At 49.0% G+C, this 21,031-nt stretch overlaps 5 protein-coding genes across 5 annotated transcripts; 2 read left to right on the plus strand and 3 right to left on the minus strand.

The window, feature by feature from the left end:
• Positions 1-3,047: 3,047 nt before the first annotated feature.
• FOBCDRAFT_210977 (uncharacterized protein) lies at positions 3,048-3,930 on the minus strand. Its single transcript, XM_059609318.1, has one exon. It carries the CDS (start codon positions 3,641-3,643, stop codon positions 3,173-3,175), a length of 471 nt encoding a protein of 156 aa, XP_059466569.1. The 5' UTR covers positions 3,644-3,930; the 3' UTR covers positions 3,048-3,172.
• An 8,047-nt stretch (positions 3,931-11,977) lies between these two features.
• FOBCDRAFT_210982 (uncharacterized protein) lies at positions 11,978-12,425 on the plus strand. The gene has a single exon (XM_059609319.1). The coding sequence runs from the start codon at positions 11,982-11,984 to the stop codon at positions 12,399-12,401; it is 420 nt and encodes a 139-aa protein (XP_059466570.1). The 5' UTR covers positions 11,978-11,981; the 3' UTR covers positions 12,402-12,425.
• A 396-nt stretch (positions 12,426-12,821) lies between these two features.
• Positions 12,822-14,635, minus strand: FOBCDRAFT_210985 (carbon-nitrogen hydrolase). The gene is made up of 4 exons (XM_059609320.1): positions 14,485-14,635; positions 14,353-14,419; positions 14,169-14,261; positions 12,822-13,863 (listed from the first exon to the last, which is right to left on the minus strand). Exons 2-4 carry the CDS (start codon positions 14,362-14,364, stop codon positions 13,099-13,101), a joined length of 870 nt encoding a protein of 289 aa, XP_059463807.1. The 5' UTR covers positions 14,365-14,419; positions 14,485-14,635; the 3' UTR covers positions 12,822-13,098.
• A 647-nt stretch (positions 14,636-15,282) lies between these two features.
• FOBCDRAFT_2714 (uncharacterized protein) lies at positions 15,283-17,632 on the minus strand. Its single transcript, XM_031181421.3, has 2 exons — positions 16,071-17,632; positions 15,283-16,022 (listed from the first exon to the last, which is right to left on the minus strand). The coding sequence occupies exons 1-2, from the start codon at positions 17,326-17,328 to the stop codon at positions 15,361-15,363; spliced, it is 1,920 nt and encodes a 639-aa protein (XP_031042189.2). The 5' UTR covers positions 17,329-17,632; the 3' UTR covers positions 15,283-15,360.
• A 395-nt stretch (positions 17,633-18,027) lies between these two features.
• On the plus strand, positions 18,028-20,975 carry FOBCDRAFT_194753 (beta-lactamase-like protein; the record flags this gene model as incomplete). Its single annotated transcript, XM_059608799.1, has 5 exons — positions 18,028-18,180; positions 18,234-18,331; positions 18,440-18,517; positions 18,673-19,804; positions 19,860-20,975. 5 exons carry the CDS (start codon positions 18,028-18,030, stop codon positions 20,973-20,975), a joined length of 2,577 nt encoding a protein of 858 aa, XP_059463808.1.
• Positions 20,976-21,031: the final 56 nt, after the last annotated feature.

The raw sequence follows: 21,031 nt of genomic DNA on the forward strand, positions 1-21,031 counted from the left end.
TGAGGGATAATCTTGAGAGAATCGCATCCTTGCATAAGGCATACTGAATTGCATATCATGGCTTCCGTAGTTTGAGGTAGACTTGTTACACGCGCAACTGTCTTGGCATGTTCATATAAACGCATCCTTTTGAACCATACAATAGCCCAAAATAAACAGGACGTATACACCGAGAACAAATAGCTGATTTCCATATGGAGGACTTGAAGCTTCAAATCACACAAGTTGATGGCATAGGGAGCAAACGAATATCGAACCTAAGGTAGAGGAAATAGCTGTTAAAAATAATCGTTAAATCCAAGCTACCCTAAACAACGAGTTTTAAACGGCCTATGAGCACCCTCCTTTCTATCACTATGAAAACCCAGTATACCTTCCCACCGCCCTGCAGACAAATTTCAATGTATTATAAACATCAGGCTACCTATTATCCTCTTTCAGATAAAAGAAAAAAGGCTACTATTTGCAATAGTTGGCTCTACGATACCTAAGCTACTGCGGATACTTACCTGGTATACCATCACTTGATCAAGCGGCTGAAATAACCGCCTGACAGTTCTGGAAACGTCGCGCCGCACAACATGCTTCCCCAGACTGAGAAGTCCCCATGATAGAGTGTTAGGGGTCAGTCTGTTCGAGTCAGTTTATTGAGGCTCTGGCTCTTTGCAATCAATGACCAGACTATTACGACTCATGGCTGAAATGAGGCACATGATCAGGGACCTATTCAAACCTGTACCCAAGAGCTGGTGCGGTCGGGCAGGATAGGTACTATCTCGATAATGATCAACATCCGGGAGCGCGGCGGGCGGAAGGCGATGGATCTTTGCATCCATCCCATCAGAAGCTTGACTCGTGGCTTACTTGGTCTATCGCTCGGGGAGCATACCCGGCTCGAACGACACACACACCACAACAAACGCTCCTCGCTGGCTTCATAGATCGGTCTTCCAGAAGCTTGCCTACCTTGTCTAGTCAAGAGAGGCCTCTCATGTCCCCACACAAACAGTACAGGAACCATGAACGTTTGGGACGAAAATTTTGAAATTACCTGGCGGATCCGGCACGGACGCACTACAAGGAAGCGGTTCCCCGGTGACACGAATACTATCATCTCAACGAACACGATTCAATCAAGCAGAGAGGTCTAAACTGACAACAGAGAGGTTGAAAATGGACAGCCACCAAGCCGGGTCACATCGGCAGAGTGTTGGTGCATCTTTGGGTAGCACTACCGATACCCAGCGTTGGTGTGGAAGGGTTGATCAAGGAAGCAAACACCCACAGCTTTACACTGAAAACCTCTGCCAAATATGACGTGTCAGCAAGTTCTATGTACGCAGGCTCTTGTCGGGGTGTCTTCCCAAGCAAGACTCCAATTCTGATCTGCAACACTGTTCATTGAGGCTTCTAGAAGGCAAGAAGCGATCATCCAGTTTAGCGTGGTCTTCAAAGCGAAAATCCTTTGAATCCGATAGGTGGACTTTGATACTGCCCCACAACATATGCCGCCACGAGGGGTCCTAATCTCATCTTCGTCGCCGGCGGGTACGTACTATGTACCAGCAACAGCAACAAGCTGAGATACTGGTGACATTTCCTCCTTGACTAGCTGCAATAGTCTGGAACTAAATGTAACTGGCTTGGACACGGCAGCCCGATCTACAAGCAGCTGCCGTGCTCGACAAGGTCAGTTGCGATAGTGTGATGGGATGAATCGATAGCACCATTCCTTGTGGCATCGAGTTGGTCTGGGCATACGATTACGGCTTCATCGTGAGCCACGATAGTCATGTTCGCACATGTGTGGTGGTCTCCCCTCATCATCATTTGCACAAAGTGGTATGGCAAACAAGCACCTGAGCCAGGGTTGCTTTAACGAATCTGGGGCGGATCAAAAAAAGGACCGGAAACAGGCTCATCTCAAACCAGGCGGGTTGCCTACGTCGCATGATATTTGTTCGCTTCCAAAGATATCTAAGAGGAAGGCACCGAAATGGCCGGAAGCTAAGCTAGCTGCCACATGGTTAGTGGAGGGCTTGCCAGTGTTGGTCAGAATCCTTTCAGCTGACATTTGCAGGCTGGAATTGTCACATGATACACGAGCACCACAATTACATCTGGTATACCATAGTTGGCTTGAGAGTATCTAAACCGATCGACTGGGACAATCTGATATTGGGAAAGGTCATCCATGGTAATGCGCCATAGGGACGCTTTTTAGTGGTTGATGAAGGCTGGAACAAGCAGTAAACGACCCCTGTTTCAAATGCCAATGGCGTTTGGAATTTGGCTAATGCAGGAACACCGAAGTTCTGGGGCTTCTATGCGGCGCTACCGCAATGCGCAAACCGCCACAACGTGTAGCTGGCCACGCTAACTCGGATGTGTGCAGCGATACCCCTGAACTTGCAGCACGGGAGTTGGCAGTTCATCCCAATCCACCATCCTCGCTTACAAAATTGCCCGGTCAGGTGGAGCTAGGTTGAGAAGGAGTCTACTGATGGGAGACATTGCAAGAGATGACACGCCTTAAATCGTCCGCACAGTGTTCTATCACCGTATGTCGCCGCTGACACCGTGGGAAAGTATCTTGCGTAGAGCTTTGTGCTGTGGAGTTCCGTTGGTTGACAGGCTTCTGGAAGCTTTCTACGAAGCCTCATCGGCCCACTTTGACTTCAACAAATCGCCGCAAGAATTACAGGTGTGACATTCCAGAGGTTCGTCGCAGGTGTCTGAAGCAAGTTCCCCGACATTGAGCTGCAACAAAATACACGACACGCTTCGCAATACCCATGATTGCTTACGTACGGCTGTGAAAATTGTAGCCTTCATCGTTGGTTGTTGATAAAGAGTCTGACGATACTTTACACGGCTTCTCGGCGAATTGTGGTGATATGGCATACAACATCGACCTGCCAATCTAAGACACGTTGACCCAGTGTTAGGCGAGCCCGGCAATACTTCCGTTGCATTAAGTACAGTACGCATGGATAGGGCTTCTCGTGACGCATGGGTTTCCTAAGGATTCAAACACTTTACGACGTCTCATTTGGCAACAGCTGAATGTGAAACAGTTTTATTACCTTGGTGCTCAATTTTTTTTCTTGATAATTTCGCAGACGAACACAAGACTGGGATTCTCAGAGGCAAGAGATTCTGTCCTCGTTACTCACCATAGCGTCTCCAGTCCATATGTGTGTACCACCACTGTGCAATGTTCGCTGTTGCCACAGATGGCCCAAGGCTCAACCAAGATACTGTTCAGCCGAGATGCCCCAGCGGTTCCGTGTCCTTGGGATTGGTATTCGATATCATAGCGGGGCGGCATGATTTTGAGCTTGAGAAGCGACAGTATCCTTGGGCTGAGGAACTTCCATCTTACATGACAATAAAACTGTTCTGGTTCAAGGGGGCTACTCCAGCGATATCCGTTCCCGTCCTCGTTTGTTTCTGAACTACTATGCCCTTTCCGCACGTGAGCAAGAAACCTGCGAGAGCTTGGGTACCCAAAACTACCACATACTAAACTAGGAGCATAGCCTTGGTGATGATTTGTCCTCTGGCAACCAAACCCAAGCTCGGCAGCCGTCCAGTATGGAAACCCACCAGCTCGGAACCACATGGCTACGACTGAGCCCATCGATCAATCGTCAGTCGCTAATTTTGGATCGCGCATAGTTCGAGATCAGGTCTCCTTGTCATCTAGGCATGGACCACTTCATTTTGCCAAGTGACAGCTGTCACAAGAATCATTGCCAATACACGGAAACAAACAAGAAGGGCAGGAAGGCTTTAGTGTAGTTTCACATGCAGTGATGGGATTAACTCATAACATGCATGGGCTATTTATAGCTCTGGATTCTAAGTCTTACAACTTCGGATTCTTCGAACAAGCGGGAAGTGATCAAAAAACCAGTTGAGCTGCCCCTAGCACAATCTGACAAGATATTTATCAATAGGTGTCGACGATACTTCATCTCTCGCGAGGAGTTCGCGATACTGGGATGGAGTTATGTACTACTACAATGCATGACTTCTTAGTCGAGAAATTATGCGCTCCTAAAAGATGTCATAGGTGCGACAAACGCTCCCATGTGCCACTTGGTCTTATTGACGCATTGTGCTGTTGCGTTCTGATATTGCCTTGTTATGCCCCAACAAGATGAGACACTGAGCGTGTGAGCTGTGAAGACCTTCTTGTTCTAAGGAGCATCAACTTCTATCGGAGGAGCTTTCTATAAGCATCAGAGGCCCAAAAGATTACAGAGGTCAAGAATTAGGATGTCCGATGCGACTGGTGTCATGCCCACAACAATTTTCCCCATAGCCCCTATGACGCAGAGTCTAACTGTCTCAGAAGCAAAGCAGGGACAAGAAACAAGTCAAACATCAGGTTGCAACGGGAAATCAAACAGGCAGGATGACAATTGCTGGAACAATCAAGCCGGGGGCTGGAGCTACGACGAAAGGGTACTGGGGGAACCGAGAGAATGGAGGACCCTGGCCATGTCATGGAAGAGGAGGCCGATTCGACAACTTCGTTCCTGACTAAAGAGGTACCCCGTGATTTAGCAAGACTGTATTACACAGTGCAGCAACACGGCCCGGAGTACCGATTTGACGCTGAGCTTGACGCCGGTCGCATCTCCTCCCAATTACCACCCTCACAGCCCAGGGTATTGGGGCCAGTTTTGGATCCACTACGGGGCGCCGGGAAACCATCGATTCTTCGAAGGGCTTACCCGTCCATTTCAGCGTGCGCGTGGCTACCTGCCTTGCCTAGCAAAAGACGTTGGATGAAGAAGGTTTACTGGGAGCTTTAAAGCACAAACATGGGTTACACACACCCATTTTGTGTGCCCTCGGTTTGAAGCGGACTCTAACGGGCTGTCAACGTCACGACCAACAAGCTAACGCTCTAACGTGCCCAGTTACAGAAGGAGAGCACTGTTTACTGCAAGATGGATGTGGGCGCCTGCCAAGGGATGGACCAGAGGATCTGGGGGTGTGGTGAGTGCATTGCAGTTGGGGTGTGAGAAAACGGTCTGAGAGGTCGTGGCTAAGTTGCGACGACTTTCCAACCACCCGGAGACATTGCACGCCTTGCAGCAAAAAGCAGATCCCAGCGGCTTCCGACCCCTGCGACCCGGTGGCCTGGGTGTCCCAGAGAGTCAATGTCGCTGTCAAAGTGAATGTACACTGCGAGGTACAGAGGGTACCGTACCTAATATGCATGCCCAATACATGGGTGGGTGCTGTTCGGATCAGCGCTTTTTGGGGAGTCAAGGCCCTGGATGCCGGAAGGACTACTGGTAGAACCCATGCTGATAGCAAGCGAGAGAAGGTTGAGAGAAGCGCGCCCTGAGTTTTGGAAGCCCGAGCTCTCTCTTTGACCCTAATCAGCCACGGACGGATCCCTCGTGGAGACATGCACAGGCCCTGGAAGAAAAGCCATGAAACATGGTCCAGCCAGGTATCGCTCTGTTCTCTCCTTTTTTTGCTTTGGAACGATGGGGACGTGGCTCACAGTTTTTTGTCACCCCCTTCTAGTACGCCCCCCCCTGGCCCCCTGGAGCGTGGGCCACTAGGGAAATTTCACAGCAATTTTGATGAGGTTCATTCTCAGGTAACTAAGGTAATAATGATTGATTGACTGAATGAACGGCACATTGAGGGTACCCCTTGCCTGGTCTGGCTTTACGCTGCAAGCCTCACCTTGTCATGGATGAGTATTGAGATTTTCCCTATTACTTCTTTCTCCGATGGGTGTGCTCTTGTGCTCTTGTACAAAAGCGTCTTGCTTCCCACTTCCTTCCTCCATTCAGAACTTCACTTCACGTCTCCCTTTGGAACAAACTCCCCTTCAAGTCCTCAGCCGCCCACCTCGTCAGCTCAAGACTTGTGCCCTCCTGCTCGATCCTCTTACACATCTCTGAGAGTGAATCACTTACACATACACACACGCTTACTCGCAATTAAGCGAACGATATCGACGACTTTGACTAGTTATAAAACTAGCCTAACTTGACGACTGGACACTCATCAGCAACCTCATCTCGCCTTGCCTCATTCATCAGGTCACATCACCTCTTGGAAGCAAGTCTAAGTCTCGAACTAGCCCAGGCCAGGACCAGCAAAGAAAGGGAAATACACCCCCTCGTAATAATCGGCCCCGTTCGTCTGACCCACACTCATTCGACCATCCGACCGGCGCCACTGCAGCGTGCCTTGTGCCTGAACTCAACTACGAGCTGAGAAAGCTACGCTACGCTACCGTATTACGGCAACGACCCGTCCATCCCCATCCCCATACATCCCATCCCCTTGACGGAAACCAAAGCTCGAGTCACCCCAAATAAAAAAAAAGGTTTCCCCTTATTGGATCTTGTTACTTATTTGGGCTGTTGCGCAAAAAGCATAACTTACTCTCACATCCACCCGTAACGAGCCCCCTTTCTCTCACTCACTCCTCAAGAGACTCACCTGTCCGCCTTTCGTTCATCTGCAATACAATACCAATACGTCTGCGACATCATCTCTCGCTCGTGTTGCCTATTCCAACGTTCCGGTGTCGACGTCTCTCGCCAAACTCAACCACCACTTACCACCACTCCTTTACCTGTCCGAAACACGCTCCAAATATATTGGTGACGCTCGCATCTTGAATACCATTCGGCTTTCTGTTTCTCTACCGCTTCAACCTTTTAGCCAATCCGCGCTCACATTCGCTCAATACCCTTTGTTCACTCTGTCGCACCAAGACGAGTATTCCTTGTAAGTCAAAATCGCTTACCAAAATCACTTCAAGTCCTCGCGCTGGTGCCTGTCTTGGTCTTCCTTTGAGATACCGGTAACAGCCTACCTCCTTCATTCCATTGTCCTATATATATACTTCCGCGATCCTTCCGCCTTTTCATATGCCTTGCACACCTCATTCTCCCCCACAGCATGACTGACCAGCAACACAGCAGCAACCACCACCACAACAACAACTCATTCATTTACACGTTCTCGCAACAACAGACAACATGATTGAAGGATCATCAACACCCTCTAACATGGGCCGAGGAGCCTACGACACAACCGGCTGCCCCAAGCCCCCGCCCCGCCCCAGACCCTCATAAGAGGCTACCTCGCTTGGATTGTTGGATAAACTCTACATGTATCCCAACCTAATGCGACTGACGACCACGCCAAAGCCGGGCCACGCTGGCGGTTAGGCCTGTCCGGCGATGACACGACACTGCGACTGTACTGTTACAGACGCGCACTTCTCACTCTTCCGCCTGTCTTCCCTTCGACTCTAAGCGATTTTTCTAATTACGACACCATTTTAATCACTTTCAGCAGCCAAGGAACCGAATAACTTCCGGCTCTTAATGCGTTCCGAATACACTTTTTAATACACATTCCTGTCGAAAACCATATACACAACGGCTCGGAGCCATCCCTTGCTTCCCAGCAGCAAGCGGAAATTTCAAGGGAAGGACTTTTTTCTTGGGAACGAATGCACTCATTGATTTGAATGAGTGTCGATTTTCTTATTTTTCACTTCCTGATTCGTGGCGACGCGAAGTTTGTTTTTATCATATTGGGCTCAGCAACGCGGCGTTTGAACATAGACGGGAACCAAAAAACGGGATTTGTTTTATTTTCTTGTCTTCGAGTTTCATCTTCACAGCAGCGTCCTTGTCGGCTCCAGGTCTCGAGTCGTCTTTCGGTATCCACAGTCTCTCCCTCGACAACCAATCTGAACCTACAGCACCCACTCACGTCAGGGCGTTCTGAGTCGGAATGCAGATCTGGCTGGGATGGGAATGTCTCAGATCGCCTCCACAGCGCAGCGCAGCACGACAAGGGTTGGCGAGCATACTTGGAGAGAAAGTAGATGACCGAAACCGAGCAGAGACAACAACGACAAGGAAGACCTGACGACGGAGCCAAGAAGATCGAATGCCACGAGGACATATTTTGGAGTTCAATTTCAGCAAGGGTTTCGGATAAGGATCACAAAAACTGGGACCGGATGGGAAAAGATGTTCATTTTGCATATAGACTTGGGGGACTTTGTTTACCTTTTTGCTTTTTTGTTTTCTCCGTTTACTCTCGGTTCCCACCTTGCTTGCACAGTTTTCCATCTGGCCAGCTTCTCTCGTTTCTTTTTTCTACTGTTACTTTTTATTATTCCTGGATTGGACCGCTGTTGTAGTTGGGCTCCCTCGCGGGAGGACCAACAGCAGAGGGATATGTTGCTGTATTCCCGTGTACTATTTCTGTATTGGTGTACAAGACACGGCAAGGCTATTGGAAGAGGATTGAGGAGGGGGAAGAGGAAAGCGATACCGATGCTCTGGCCGTGTTGAGAGAGCACTTGGGCTGGACTCAGGATTGATAGAAGATACCCCCTACTACGCGCTTCCCCCCTCGAAGCCTCTGGACTGTATAGTATTATTTTATAAGACGGAAGACATTTAGCTACACAGCTCACGGAGACTACGAGGAGAGAAATACAAATAATGGAAATATTCAATAACTATCATTGGCCTCGAATGCAGCATGTGACTTGAAGAGGAAGAATGTAATGTTATGGTATGGTATCGCAAGAAATCTATTTTGAGTGTTGGCCAAGATGATCGTTGGTGAGTTATCGTATACTCGCTGTGTTTACCTCGTTTGGGAACGTCGAGGCGAGGAGGAGAAGATGGGAATCACTTGGTCGAGAGATTGTTTGCTATGCTCGAAGCCGTAGTTTGTGTGACGAGCGGGTAGTGGATGACGAACCGGGAGAACTTGGAAGATACCGAGGACTTGGGGAACGTAGGTTTGTTTGTTACCTTAGCAAGGTACGTATGCACATACATAGTGATCAGACAATTACTTTCTTTTAGTATTACCAAAGGGAACAATAATTACGTGCTTATTACAGAAAGAGATTGGTTGGGGTGACGCGCGCGTACAAAGTACCTTTATTTATCCATACCTTAGTGTAAGATACTTTACTTGGATTGGGCTGGAATGTGATGGATGTCTACGTTTTAGAATGGGATAGCACCTTTACTAGGTAAGGTAGGGAATGAATGGCCAATACTCTAGAGTCTAGAGAATGGGTTGAATACGAAGAGACAGCCCAGCCTAGAGTTGTACCAAAGTGGTCTATCGGGAAGGAGAGTAAAATGTGTAATTAACACGTTAATTAAAATGTAATTAATGGATTGGATGTCACTGTAAGTGCTACAAGGTTGAAGCATCGTTGTTGGGTTAATAATACTCTAGTACCCGACCGTAGGCAATTTAGCATAAACGCGCCTCGTGCGAGATTATGACAACAAGGGGCCGGCATTGACATTTACGACAGAGACGAGTCAGTAAAATGTTGCCTAACAGGTCCTGAGAATTCCCACCCAAAAATACATACTTTTTCACAGTCGACACAAGGTCCGACCTTGGTTTTGGCGCTTGGGCAATGAATGGTAGCTCGTTAATTGACTTTCAGGGGGGGCCTTGACACACAATGATTCAGCTATGATGACCATGGGAGGACTACGGATGGCTGATTCCGGCGCTTGGAAAGTCAAAGCAACAGAGTCAAGAATTAGAGGGAGAATAAAGTACTTCGTCATAATCAGAGGGAAAAGAGTTGTTGGATGGCGGGCTAAGTTTTTGGTAATAGAGATCCTTGCCCTGGAGGCGTTTGAATGTCGCCCGCTTCATAACCGTAAGAGTAGAGCAAATGTTTGTGGCCAAGTCTCAGGTGATATTTGTTGGTTGCCCTCAGAAGCGAAAACGAATACAACGACAAGATCTGAAAGGATAAGGTAGAGCAGGCGTCACGCGATGAGAGACAGGTCCAGATTCAAAGATGGGCTAATAGAGACTGATTAACATGCCACTCACTACATTCAGTAAGAATTTCACAGGTTCAACCAAAGACTCGCGCTCGGTGACACAAGCAGAAGCAGAAGATTACCAGCCGAGGCTGATTCGTTCCACGTACAGTATCCGTACCTTACAGTCAAGAACACGTCTCACAACACATGCAGTACTTGTCAAACAATCAATCGATGTCTTGTCTCGGTAACTAATTGGAAAAAAAAGAGACGTCGGTGGCCGGGGTACAGATACGAGTCGCGACGAGACAACAAAAGAAGCAATTCGTGAGATAAGAGTCTCGATTGGTTGGATTGGATCGACAGTTTGTTTGCGAGGTTGGTTGACTACGAGAATAGAAAAGTTTGCGTTTGAATATGAACTGAAACAGAGTAACAGATCAGATCTCAAGAGAGAAAACAATCAGGTATTGTATGTACTGTTTGACTCAGAAGAAGCAATGATGATGAATGAGAGAACAAAGCCAACAGCCATTAATGGATAAACTACTACTCCGTACGTAGTAAACAATTACGAACCAACCCAACCCAACCCAATCCAACCCAACAAGACGAGACGAGACAAAAAGGTTAATTATGATACCTTGCATAAAGTGGGTGCATGAGGCGTCATGATGAGTAAAGAGACAAACGATAAAACAGATTCGCTCAGTAAAAAAAGAAAGAATATTCCAGACCGACACCAGAAGCAAAGACAAGAGAAGACGTTATTTCTTCTTTCTTTCTTTTCTTAGTCTACGCCGTGAATAATGAGTGAGCTACCTAACTCACTGACTAAACAACTCAGCTAGAGATGCTAAAAAAGAATTGAGTCTAAGTCGATTAACCCCTGAAAATGATAAATAGGCTAATGCAAGATGACATTGACAGCTTCCTCCTTTAGGCTGGGGTACAGAACCTTCTCATCCCAAGTCTGCGTCATGTACCGGTACGTACCGATTGTACATGAGCCTTTGCCGTCTTCGTCATGGTGAAACCGGGCTAATGCAGCCTGGCTCCCGGGACCGAAGCGTTGGGAAGGTGAGGTGGAGAATGCGATTTCTTAAGGCAGGTGCAGAAAGAAGAAGCAGAAGCGAAAGGAAGGTACAAGGGAAGGGGGAGGAGGGTGTGAGACGAAGGAAAAATACGAGAAGGGAAAAGGAAGGAAAGAAAAATGGAAGCACCTACTGTGCATATTGATTAATCAAAGAGGCGAGACGGGAATCTTGCATGGACATGGAATAACGACAAGGAAAGAGCAGGAGCAGGGATAGGAGAAGAGACAGGGGGTCAAGGAGGTGTGTCCCTAACACACACAGTATCCATATTCATAGCACCCTGACCTCATGCTCGGTGATGGTGTCAATCAAGTGGATACATCAAAGCGTTTGTCTAGGTTTGTTTCTTCTGCGACTTTGGAAAGGATGAGGCTGTATTATTGAACCCCAAAGGTCAAGGGCGGAAAGAAGAAAATTCAGTAACTAAAAAAAAAAAAAAAAAAAAAAAAAAAGGACTAGGGATACAATACGATAAAAACTAGTCCTAATCAAAGACAAGATTGAGTTAATGATCGTGATGGTCTACCCAAATACTAACACTCGGCATATGCTTCCGTCACAACCGCATCGGATACTAAGACAGCCACTTCAATATCTTAAGTTCAATAGTATTAGCCAGGCAAACATGATGTAAGACACCTACCTATAGTTACAAATAATATAGAACAAATCTGCCTTGCCCTGCTTTCCAGCGTGTATCATCCTCAGCGAATACCGTCCGGATATACCTTCTCCAAACCCAACACGCAGCAAAAACAAAAACAACCGTTTCACAACGAGGCTGAAGACCGAGAAAAAATTTTGCTTTCTCTCTACCGAACCCAGCAACTTGGTAACATCGAAGACCAGGCTGCAACGTCGCAGCACTAAGCGCAAACACCAAAAGCTGAGACCATGATATTCTCCATCCGGGGAGCTGCTGGCAAGTTGCCTAGTACCTACTGTACATGTCAGTAGCGAAAGGGGGCTCGTGCAAGAAGAAGAAAGAGAAAACTTCTTTTCTGCTTCTATGGAGACATGTTGAACCGAGGCCACAGTATCCCCAGAAGTGGACATGGCCAAAGTTGACAGATCGTCATCTCGGCATTGTTTTTGTCTTCTTCTCGCGTTGCTGTTCAAACAAACCCATATCCATGCTATATCCTTACCCATGCTATACAATCCATGTCTGACGAAAGAAGAAAAGTCTAAACAAAATGGTTCCTGCAACTGGGCGTTTATTTCAGCCTGTCTTCTTCTCAACCCTTGTTCTTCTAACCGTTCGCCTAGACAGTTCGTCTCTGCCAGGTCAACAGCACGGATATGGTCATGTGTCTCTCGGAACCAGATACCCTTGCTTGCCGTCCCAGCCACCCGGGACTTATTGATGTACAGTGCAGTACCGATCCATTCTGTCGGTCCTGATTCTGACGGGGCTGAGCTTTGGTTTGGCTTTGGCTTTGGCTTTGGTCATGGCCATGAGCTGGGGATGTGATTCCCCGTGCCTTCGGCGAGTGCCGTACTCTAGAAGGGTCCAAGCCTCAAGCCTCAAGGGATGATAATATCGCTTGAGCCTCAGGTGGCAATGACAGATGCTCCTCGCATGCTAAACCGCAATGGTCGACCGGTTGGAAATCTTAATATACTTGTCTCACTTCAGGCTCTCAGGGTTCAAAACGGTTTGATTAAGGTATTCCAAAGAATCAGATTAGATCTTCGGTTAAGTGTTTCTGCGTATGGCCTGATTCAGTGGGCAAGTTGGAGAGATTGCAATGCTCATGTTGTCAGCATTTAATGTTCATATTATCACAAAACATAATTTGCATTGGCTGTAAAGAACTTATAACATTTGAGAAGCAGTCTCTTGAAAATTTGTGCATATGAAACATCACTTAGCATAATAATGCTTCGTGGGCTAAGTCGTATCTTGATTGCGGCTCTTTAGCATCAGACGATAGTAGTAGGTCTGTATCCATATCATTTTGTAGAGAACACTTTCCAACAGCCCGGCACTTGGGCAAATGACCGCAGAGAGGCTTCGCATTTTCACCTACTATCTGGTTATGGCTCTGTATCGATTACGTTCTCTATGCTGTTATAAATCTAATATAGTCTACCTGTCTTGGTTACAGCTCAGGGTAAACATCACTGCAACTATTAGCATAGGTAGAACCCACAAATGGCGAATCAACTCACATTCGCCTCTGAAGAGGCATCTCCCTCCTAACCTTCTCCAAATGCGCAAGGTCGATATCAACAAACCCAATTCCACCCTCCGCGCCATCCTCAGCAGTCCCCTGAGGCTCTCCCTCTTTCACGCCCTTCAACTTCAGGACTACATTCCCCCATGGATCAGCAACAATACTCTGTCCCCAACTAGCTCGCTTCTCGTTATGTCTTCCAACTTGTGCTGCTGCAATGACATAGCTCTGTGTCTCAATGGCCCTGGCTCGGAGAAGAGTCTCCCAATGTGCTGCACCTGTTCGAAGGGTGAATGCACTTGGGTATGTGATGATCTGCGCTGGCTTGTTCTTCCATGCGCTGTGAGGTCCTGGCTGTGCGAGTGCTAATCCTGCCTCAGGGAATCGCAAGTCAAAGCAGATGAGGCTTCCGATACGGCCTATGGGGGAGTCAAACGGTGCTGTAAGGCTTGTTCCAGGCTGCACTGTTGCACTCTCCTTTAGACCACCATAGTCAAACACATGGAGCTTATCATATGTTGTTGCATCGTTGATGTCTCCGTTGGCAGTGATATACAACGCGCGGTTGAGAATCCTCTTTGATTGGTCTTGTTCCTCGTCACGATGGTGAATACCCACATGGATAGCGACGTTGTGCTCACGAGCTGCCTCCTGGAGACCCTTTACGAAGGGGGACGTCGACTGTGGCTCTGCAAGTTGCAGTGATGTCTGTCCATCTGGGGCGATATAGTCTGAAGCCTCAGGGAGGAAGAGTACCTAGCATCGCTGCATGTAAGTATACCGTGTGCGCAAGATCAAAAGCCACCCGAAGAGAAGTATCGCCGTTTCGGGTATACGATGAGACATATTCCCAACCGACGTAAAGAGGTCTTACAGCTTGGGCCCTTGATCATGTCTCACGGTTCCACGAACCGACTGACCCCCTCGAATCCAGATCATGTGTCTCCTTACGACAACTGACAAGTCGAATCGCTAGTCTCCATCTCGATCGAGGGATGTAGAGATTCCTCGAGGCTAGACACTCGTCCATGCCCAACAAGATCCAACAAGATTCAACTCACTTTTGCTTGACCCCGCGCCGCACTCGCCACCAACTTGGCACACTGTTCCAGATTACCCTTGATCGACGCCGTTGAGCAGATCTGGCCGATTGCCTAGGCCCATACCGTTAGATAATCCATACCGGCTTGAAGCAAGGGATCTCTCAATAGAGCAAGACTAGAGCGAGGAACTCTGGGAACCAACCGCGATTGCCATGATGATCGCCTCCCGTATCGCCAAGAGCACGAATCCTCCCGAACGGGTATGAGATCTAGTTATTGGGTGCTTAATTAGTCTCCCATTCTCCCTTGTGGCTGTGACTGAATGGGGAAGTACTTGGAGCCTTGAGGTGAGGGTGGGTTTGTCTTGAACTCAACAGAATGTGGCGTTGTCTATGTTTCTTTGCGACAGGTCGATCTGGACCCTTTTAAGGAATCAATTAAATTGTAGAGACAAAAAGAATCGACTCTTTTCGATTGTTGATTATGAAGGGAGGGGAAATGGCGATTCCGCAATAGTTGATAGTCCCACTTTTCTAAGCACATCAGACAGACGAAGCATTTGTAATTGACTCTCACTAAGGTACCTTATCTATCGCAAAGGTCAAAGAGCCATTTCTCCCTTGATTCAACATAGGAATGTTTCCGTCACCCAACACCAACAAAATACTCATCACGAGATCAACTTAAAGTTCAAGTTCAGGTTGGGTCAGGCCAAGTTCATAAGGGGTCTATTCTTTCATCTCTCCCTAGAAGACTTTTGTCCCTTCACTTCTCTCCCCAAACTATAGCCCTTTTCGCCGAGCTCCAAGCTTCAGAAAAGTAGGGTGAAAATGGCTGAAAGAAAGGCCTAAGAAATACATGGCGCACCCATGTTCCTATGGTGTACGCCTAAACAGCATTGTCGAATTCCCTCAGTCTCAAAAGAATCCCCATCCTTCATGCCATCAAAGTCTCTCCTCTCCCATTCGATTTCCTGTAGTGCATGCCAAATAAAAAAGGGCTGCCTTTCCCCAAGTCATGCCTTTAGTAAGAAAAAACATAAAACGCCGTGCTAAGTAATATCAAGCCATGCACGCTGCGCAGGGTATCTTCTTCCACTAGCTGATCATCCCTAGCCCTGGCCGTGTGTCACGAAATCTCATCTCACATCTTCCCTATCCCATTACCTCGCCGTATTTTGATAGTTATAGTATGTTGTGATGTGCTGTGCTTATTTGGGATTCGATGCGTCCAGATAAAGGTACGCTTTTTGAAGCGCCTTGCCTTCTCTTCCATCCCTTTCTAATACTGAAACCCAATCGCGAAGCTGGATATTTCGCCCCTTTTCTTTATCCTCTCTCCATGTGCCAAGTCGGTTGCGGCCCTCGGTAGTCATGGCCATGTTTGCAGGTGCCGGCGCCGCTCCTAGCCCTCCGGGCCCTTTTCCGGCACCCGGAGTGTTTCTGGTCGGCGTGCTGGTACCGCTGCCTCGAGTCATCCAGTCGTATGTCTTGCCAGCCTTCTTTTTACCGAACAGTCCACTCTTACCTCCGAAGCCAGCAAAGAGGCTACTCGTGGTGTTTTGGCTCTGATGACTGTCAATCTCAGCAGCCTTCATCTGCTGGTTCTTCTTCATCTCCTTCTTCGTCATTGCTTTTGGAGCTTCTGGCGCTACAGCACCAGGGGTGCCAGGCGCCACGCTACCAGCACGCGATGTCGTGGCTCCCGAGTCTGGTATACCATCCTTGCGTTTTTGACGCTTGCGGAGTCGTGCCTCTTCCCAGTCACGCTCCTGTCTAGCAAGGTCCCGCATCGTCGTTGTCATATACGACGACACTTTAGGCAGCTTGACTGGAGGCGCGCCGTTGGTCAATCCAGCTGCATCGCTGGAGCCTGTAGAGTGTGAGTAAAAACTGAATACGTACCGCCGGTTCAACTTACGCTTCAATGGATTCGTGCTATCCCCGTTCGCACTCTCCACATGGGTCCCATCGACACCGTTGACTGCATCCGCTGGCTTCTCAATGGGCTCCAGAGGCTCAGCATTCATAGGAGCTGCCGCTGGAGTCCATTCCTCAGGTATATCGCCATGAGATGTCTTTTGCCTATTCGTTGCCACTACATGTGCATCTTCCACTAATTCTCGGAGTCGCTGCTTTGTGGCAATAGACATCAATGCCAACTGATCAACTAGAAAAGCATCGTGTGGAATGTATGAGCCGGTTGTATGAACCATGGTCGAGTCTGGGCCTGGAGTCACTTTAACAGTCACCTTTGGCGCAGGAAATTGTTCCGGGAGCCTCATCTTTCCCATGGTTTGACTGTTGTTCTTCAGATCCAAGTTCAGCGCCAGGTGATGTTCTCGTGCGATCTTATCCGCACGTCGATGCAGCAAGGCGACCAGCAAAAAAGGATCACTTATCTCCTGTGTCCGCTGAAGTGCAAGTCGCATCGACGACTCTGACCAAGCCCTCTCTGCTTGCTGTGCAGCAAACTGATCCTGTGGTTGATCCGGAACAGACTGGGCAGGCTGGTTTGCGGGCCCGGCACCGTAGAAGCTCGACTTTGGCCCCGGTGGCTGGTGGGCAAAGCCCGTCCGCGCTTCGTCGAAACCGGTCGCGTAGAGGTCGTTCATATACTGTTCCTCAGCTCGAAGATCGATGCCAGTACCAGCAAGTGAATCTGTCACATCGTATTCGTAATCCTTGGTTGGCCGCTCTGCTGGCCTCTGCGGAGGCCCCATGACTCCGGGGCCAGGAGTTGGGGTCATTAGCTGACCAGGAGTAGGTACAGGAACAGGTGTCATTGTGGCATTAGTATATTGAGGTATAGGCTGCTGTAGCTGCTGGGTCTGCTGAATCGGAGGTGTTGAATTCGGTCGTACGTCAGGGAGATTAAGGCCAGGCGTTGTGTGCCCGTTGGTGTAGGGTGTGGCATACGGTTGCGGCAGAGCAGGGCTTTGCGCAAACGCAGGAGATCCAGCCCCAGCAGGCGGCGTAGCTGTAGCGCCTGGACTCGCGGCGTAAGGGGATGTAGCATATGGCGATTCGGGTTGCGAGGATGGTCCGTCGGTTCGAGCTCGTTTCTGCGGTGGGAGGGCGAAGCTGGACTGCGACGCGGCAGGCGAGGGTGAATGCTGCGGTGGAGAGAATGCGCGAGGCGGCACCTGCACCTGCGTCTGAGGCTGAGGTTGAGCCATGATGAGTTTTCCTGTTCGTGATTGCTTTGTCGGTCGAGAGGCGAGCCCCGGTCGAGGATAAAGAAAGTTGGAAGAAATGCGTGAGTTGAGTGTGTTAGCTCAGCAGGCAGATGAGCCTGTCAAATCAATCGCGACGCCTCCCATCCGACGCGCTTAATCTCGGCGGGGCACTCGGAAAAGCTGTAAAAATGTTCGGCAGGTGAGAGATCCGCTATCAGAAAGCGCTCAAACTTCGTTTCGAGATGGAGGCGCTGGATATCGTCGTTGGGCGAAGGTGTTAGCTCGCTGGGGGTTGGCTATGAAGGAGGCAGCTTCGCCTGTAAAACGGAGGTCGCGTAGTTTTAACGTCACGTGCGCAGAGCCTCCTCCCATAAAATACGTACGTAGCCGTCCTTGAGAAAGCCACCACCTAAAGCAAGCTCCCGTCAACTAAAAGCCGGCTTTTATCCGTTCATTGTTCAAAGAAACGCGTCTGCCTCGTTTTTGCCCGTGCTGCCCGCCTATTTCATTCATTCATCCATTCATTAATTGATATAGTGATCTGATCTCTTTGTTATCCCTGCGGCCAGTTGCTGTCATTAGCTGTGAACAGCAGCCTTCTATCGGAGAGCTTGTGGCCCAAGGCTGCTTCTACTAATAATCTATATAGAACCTCGACGTCGAATGTGAGCTGGACCATAGCTCGGCGGATCTACAACAATGGCATCCAAACGAAAGGCTTCTGCCATGAACGCGGCTGCGGCGGAAGAGCCAGTAGATCCTTCAGATGAACTTATGTTTCTTTGCCTGGGAGGAGGAAACGAAGTGGGAAGGTCATGTCATATTATTCAATACAAGGGAAAGACGGTCATGGTAAGAATAGGTCGATAAGTCTATCCGCATACTTGTCTAATGCCCTTTATCAGCTTGATGCCGGCCAACATCCCGCATACGATGGACTCGCTGCACTGCCCTTCTACGACGATTTCGATCTTAGCACTGTCGACGTGCTTCTCATCAGCCAGTAAGCGACCCCTTCTTTCCACTCCCGCAACGACGTACATAGGCTGGACAGGGCGAGGGACGACTTTGTGTTTTGATATTATGTGATGTGATAGAACGGATGGTACAGAACCGCCTCGTATTGCGTTGCGCTATCGCGGCCTGTATCGTGCTCGCGTAATGACGACATCCACGACTTTGCTTTCTTGTATGCCAGATCAATACAATACAGTTTGCCCGTTTCCCTTACCTTACGCCCTTGCTGTTCGTCCTTGTGATGCCGTCCTGTCCTGAATCGCCAGTCGCCAATATCATCTCTAGATAGCCAGATGCCATCAGAGGATTCCAGCTAATCAGCCATAGTTTTCACATCGACCATGCAGCATCGTTACCATATGTTCTCGCAAAGACGAACTTCAGGGGTCGTGTCTTTATGACCCATCCCACAAAGGCCATCTACAAGTGGCTTATTCAGGACAGTGTTCGAGTGGGCAATACTTCATCCAATCCTACTACACAGCCAGTGTATACTGAGCAAGACCATCTAAACACATTTCCTCAGATCGAGGCCATCGACTACCACACAACTCATACTATCTCCTCCATCAGAATCACCCCTTACCCTGCCGGCCATGTTCTTGGTGCTGCCATGTTCCTTATCGAGATTGCTGGCCTCAACATCTTCTTCACAGGTGACTACTCTCGCGAACAAGATCGACATTTGGTCTCAGCAGAGGTTCCTAAGGGCGTCAAGATTGACGTTCTTATCACCGAATCCACCTACGGCATTGCTTCTCATGTCCCTCGCCTCGAGAGAGAACAGGCCCTTATGAAGTCCATCACAAGTATCCTCAACCGAGGCGGCCGTGTCCTCATGCCAGTCTTTGCCCTCGGACGAGCTCAGGAGCTACTCTTGATTCTCGACGAGTACTGGGGCAAGCATGCTGACTTCCAGAAGTACCCCATCTACTATGCCAGCAACCTTGCCAGGAAGTGTATGCTCATCTACCAGACCTACGTTGGTGCCATGAACGACAATATCAAACGCTTGTTCCGTGAGCGAATGGCCGAGGCAGAGGCGTCTGGCGATGGAGCTGGTAAGGGTGGACCGTGGGACTTTAAGTACATCCGCTCTCTCAAGAACTTGGACAGGTTCGACGATGTTGGCGGTTGTGTTATGCTTGCCAGTCCTGGTATGCTTCAGAATGGTGTCAGTCGTGAGCTACTAGAACGTTGGGCGCCCAGCGAGAAGAATGGTGTGATCATCACGGGTTACAGTGTCGAAGGCACAATGGCTAAGCAGATCATGCAAGAACCTGATCAGATCCAGGCAGTTATGTCTCGTAGTATGGCGGGCGCTCGTCGAATGCCCGGAGGAGATGGCGAGAAAGTCCTCATTCCTCGAAGGTGTAGTGTCCAGGAATACTCTTTCGCGGCTCACGTCGATGGCGTTGAGAACCGTGAATTTATCGAAGAAGTTGCAGCTCCTGTCGTTGTACGTCTACCTCCTTCTCCTTCATCACCAAACAGTATGCTGACGTTTGTGATAGATTCTTGTTCATGGCGAACAGCACAACATGATGCGTCTCAAATCCAAACTCCTCTCCCTCAACGCAAACAAAACTGCAAAGGTCAAAGTCTACTCACCCCGCAACTGTGAAGAGCTTCGTATCCCCTTCAAAGCCGACAAGACTGCCAAGGTTGTTGGAAAACTTGCGTCGATCCAGCCTCCTCAGAGCATTCATCCTGATCAAAGTGCTGCACCTCCTCTCGTTACTGGCGTGCTCGTCCAGAACGACTTCAAGCTTTCTCTCATGGCGCCCGAGGATCTCCGCGAGTACGCAGGCCTAAACACAACCACCATCACCTGCAAGCAGCGTCTGACCCTCAGTGCTGCAGGTGTCGACCTCGTCAAGTGGGCCCTCGAGGGCACGTTTGGCAACATCGAAGAACTCCCCGAGATGCGCCGTGGAAAGAATGGTCAAAGCAATGGACATGGCGATCATATGATCACGGATGGCGAGAAAATGAAGCAGGAGGATGCTGATGAAGAGGTTGCTAGCCTCGTTGCAGCTTACCTCGTCATGGGATGTGTCTCAGTCCGATACCGCACAAACGGTGAGGTTGAGCTTGAGTGGGAGGGCAATATGCTCAACGACGGCATCGCCGACTCCGTCATGGCTGTTCTCTTCTCCGTGGAGAGTTCTCCTGCTGCTGTCAAGCGCTCCTCCGCTAAGCACTCACACTCGCACGAGCTACCCGATGTGAACCCTCACCACTCTGCTTCCCCAGAGGAGCGCCTTGAGCGTCTTCTTTGGTTCCTCGAAGCTCAGTTCGGTCAAGACAATGTTGCCCCAGTCACGATCCCCAAACTACCAGCCGTGGAGGACACCGAAGAGAAGATCAAGAAGGACGAGGCCGATGATGCCATGAAGACAGAGGAGGATGGTGAGGATACACAACTCCAGGAGAGACAACAGAAGGAGATTGACAGGCTGCACAAGATTGGTATTCCTGTGCCAGGAGTGTCAATCAAGGTGGATAGGATGAATGCCACGGTTTGGTTGGAAGACCTCGAGGTTGAGTCTAACAATAAGGTTTTTGCAGATAGGGTGAGGGCAGTGGTGGAGAGAGCTGTCGAGGTGACGGCACCTCTTTGGGGATAACAAGGATTTAGCTCTAGAAACGTTCACGGACATGTACAACAAGGCTTGATTCTATT

This window comes from Fusarium oxysporum, chromosome I (assembly GCF_013085055.1).
Source record: "Fusarium oxysporum Fo47 chromosome I, complete sequence".
NCBI classification, from domain to species: domain Eukaryota; kingdom Fungi; phylum Ascomycota; class Sordariomycetes; order Hypocreales; family Nectriaceae; genus Fusarium; species Fusarium oxysporum.

Bases quoted from the DNA above. Each gene is read 5' to 3' on its own strand.
- FOBCDRAFT_2714 (XM_031181421.3), bottom strand. From the start codon at position 17,328: ATGGCTCAACCTCAGCCTCAGACGCAGGTGCAGGTGCCGCCTCGCGCA. The intron at 16,023-16,070 runs GTAAGTTGAACC...CACACTCTACAG, and splicing joins TAGCACGAATCCATTGAAGC to GCTCCAGCGATGCAGCTGGA.
- FOBCDRAFT_210982 (XM_059609319.1), top strand. From the start codon at position 11,982: ATGGCCAAAGTTGACAGATCGTCATCTCGGCATTGTTTTTGTCTTCTT.
- FOBCDRAFT_210977 (XM_059609318.1), bottom strand. From the start codon at position 3,643: ATGGGCTCAGTCGTAGCCATGTGGTTCCGAGCTGGTGGGTTTCCATAC.
- FOBCDRAFT_210985 (XM_059609320.1), bottom strand. The intron at 13,864-14,168 runs GTGAGTTGAATC...CAGCGATGCTAG, and splicing joins CGGCGCGGGGTCAAGCAAAA to GTACTCTTCCTCCCTGAGGC.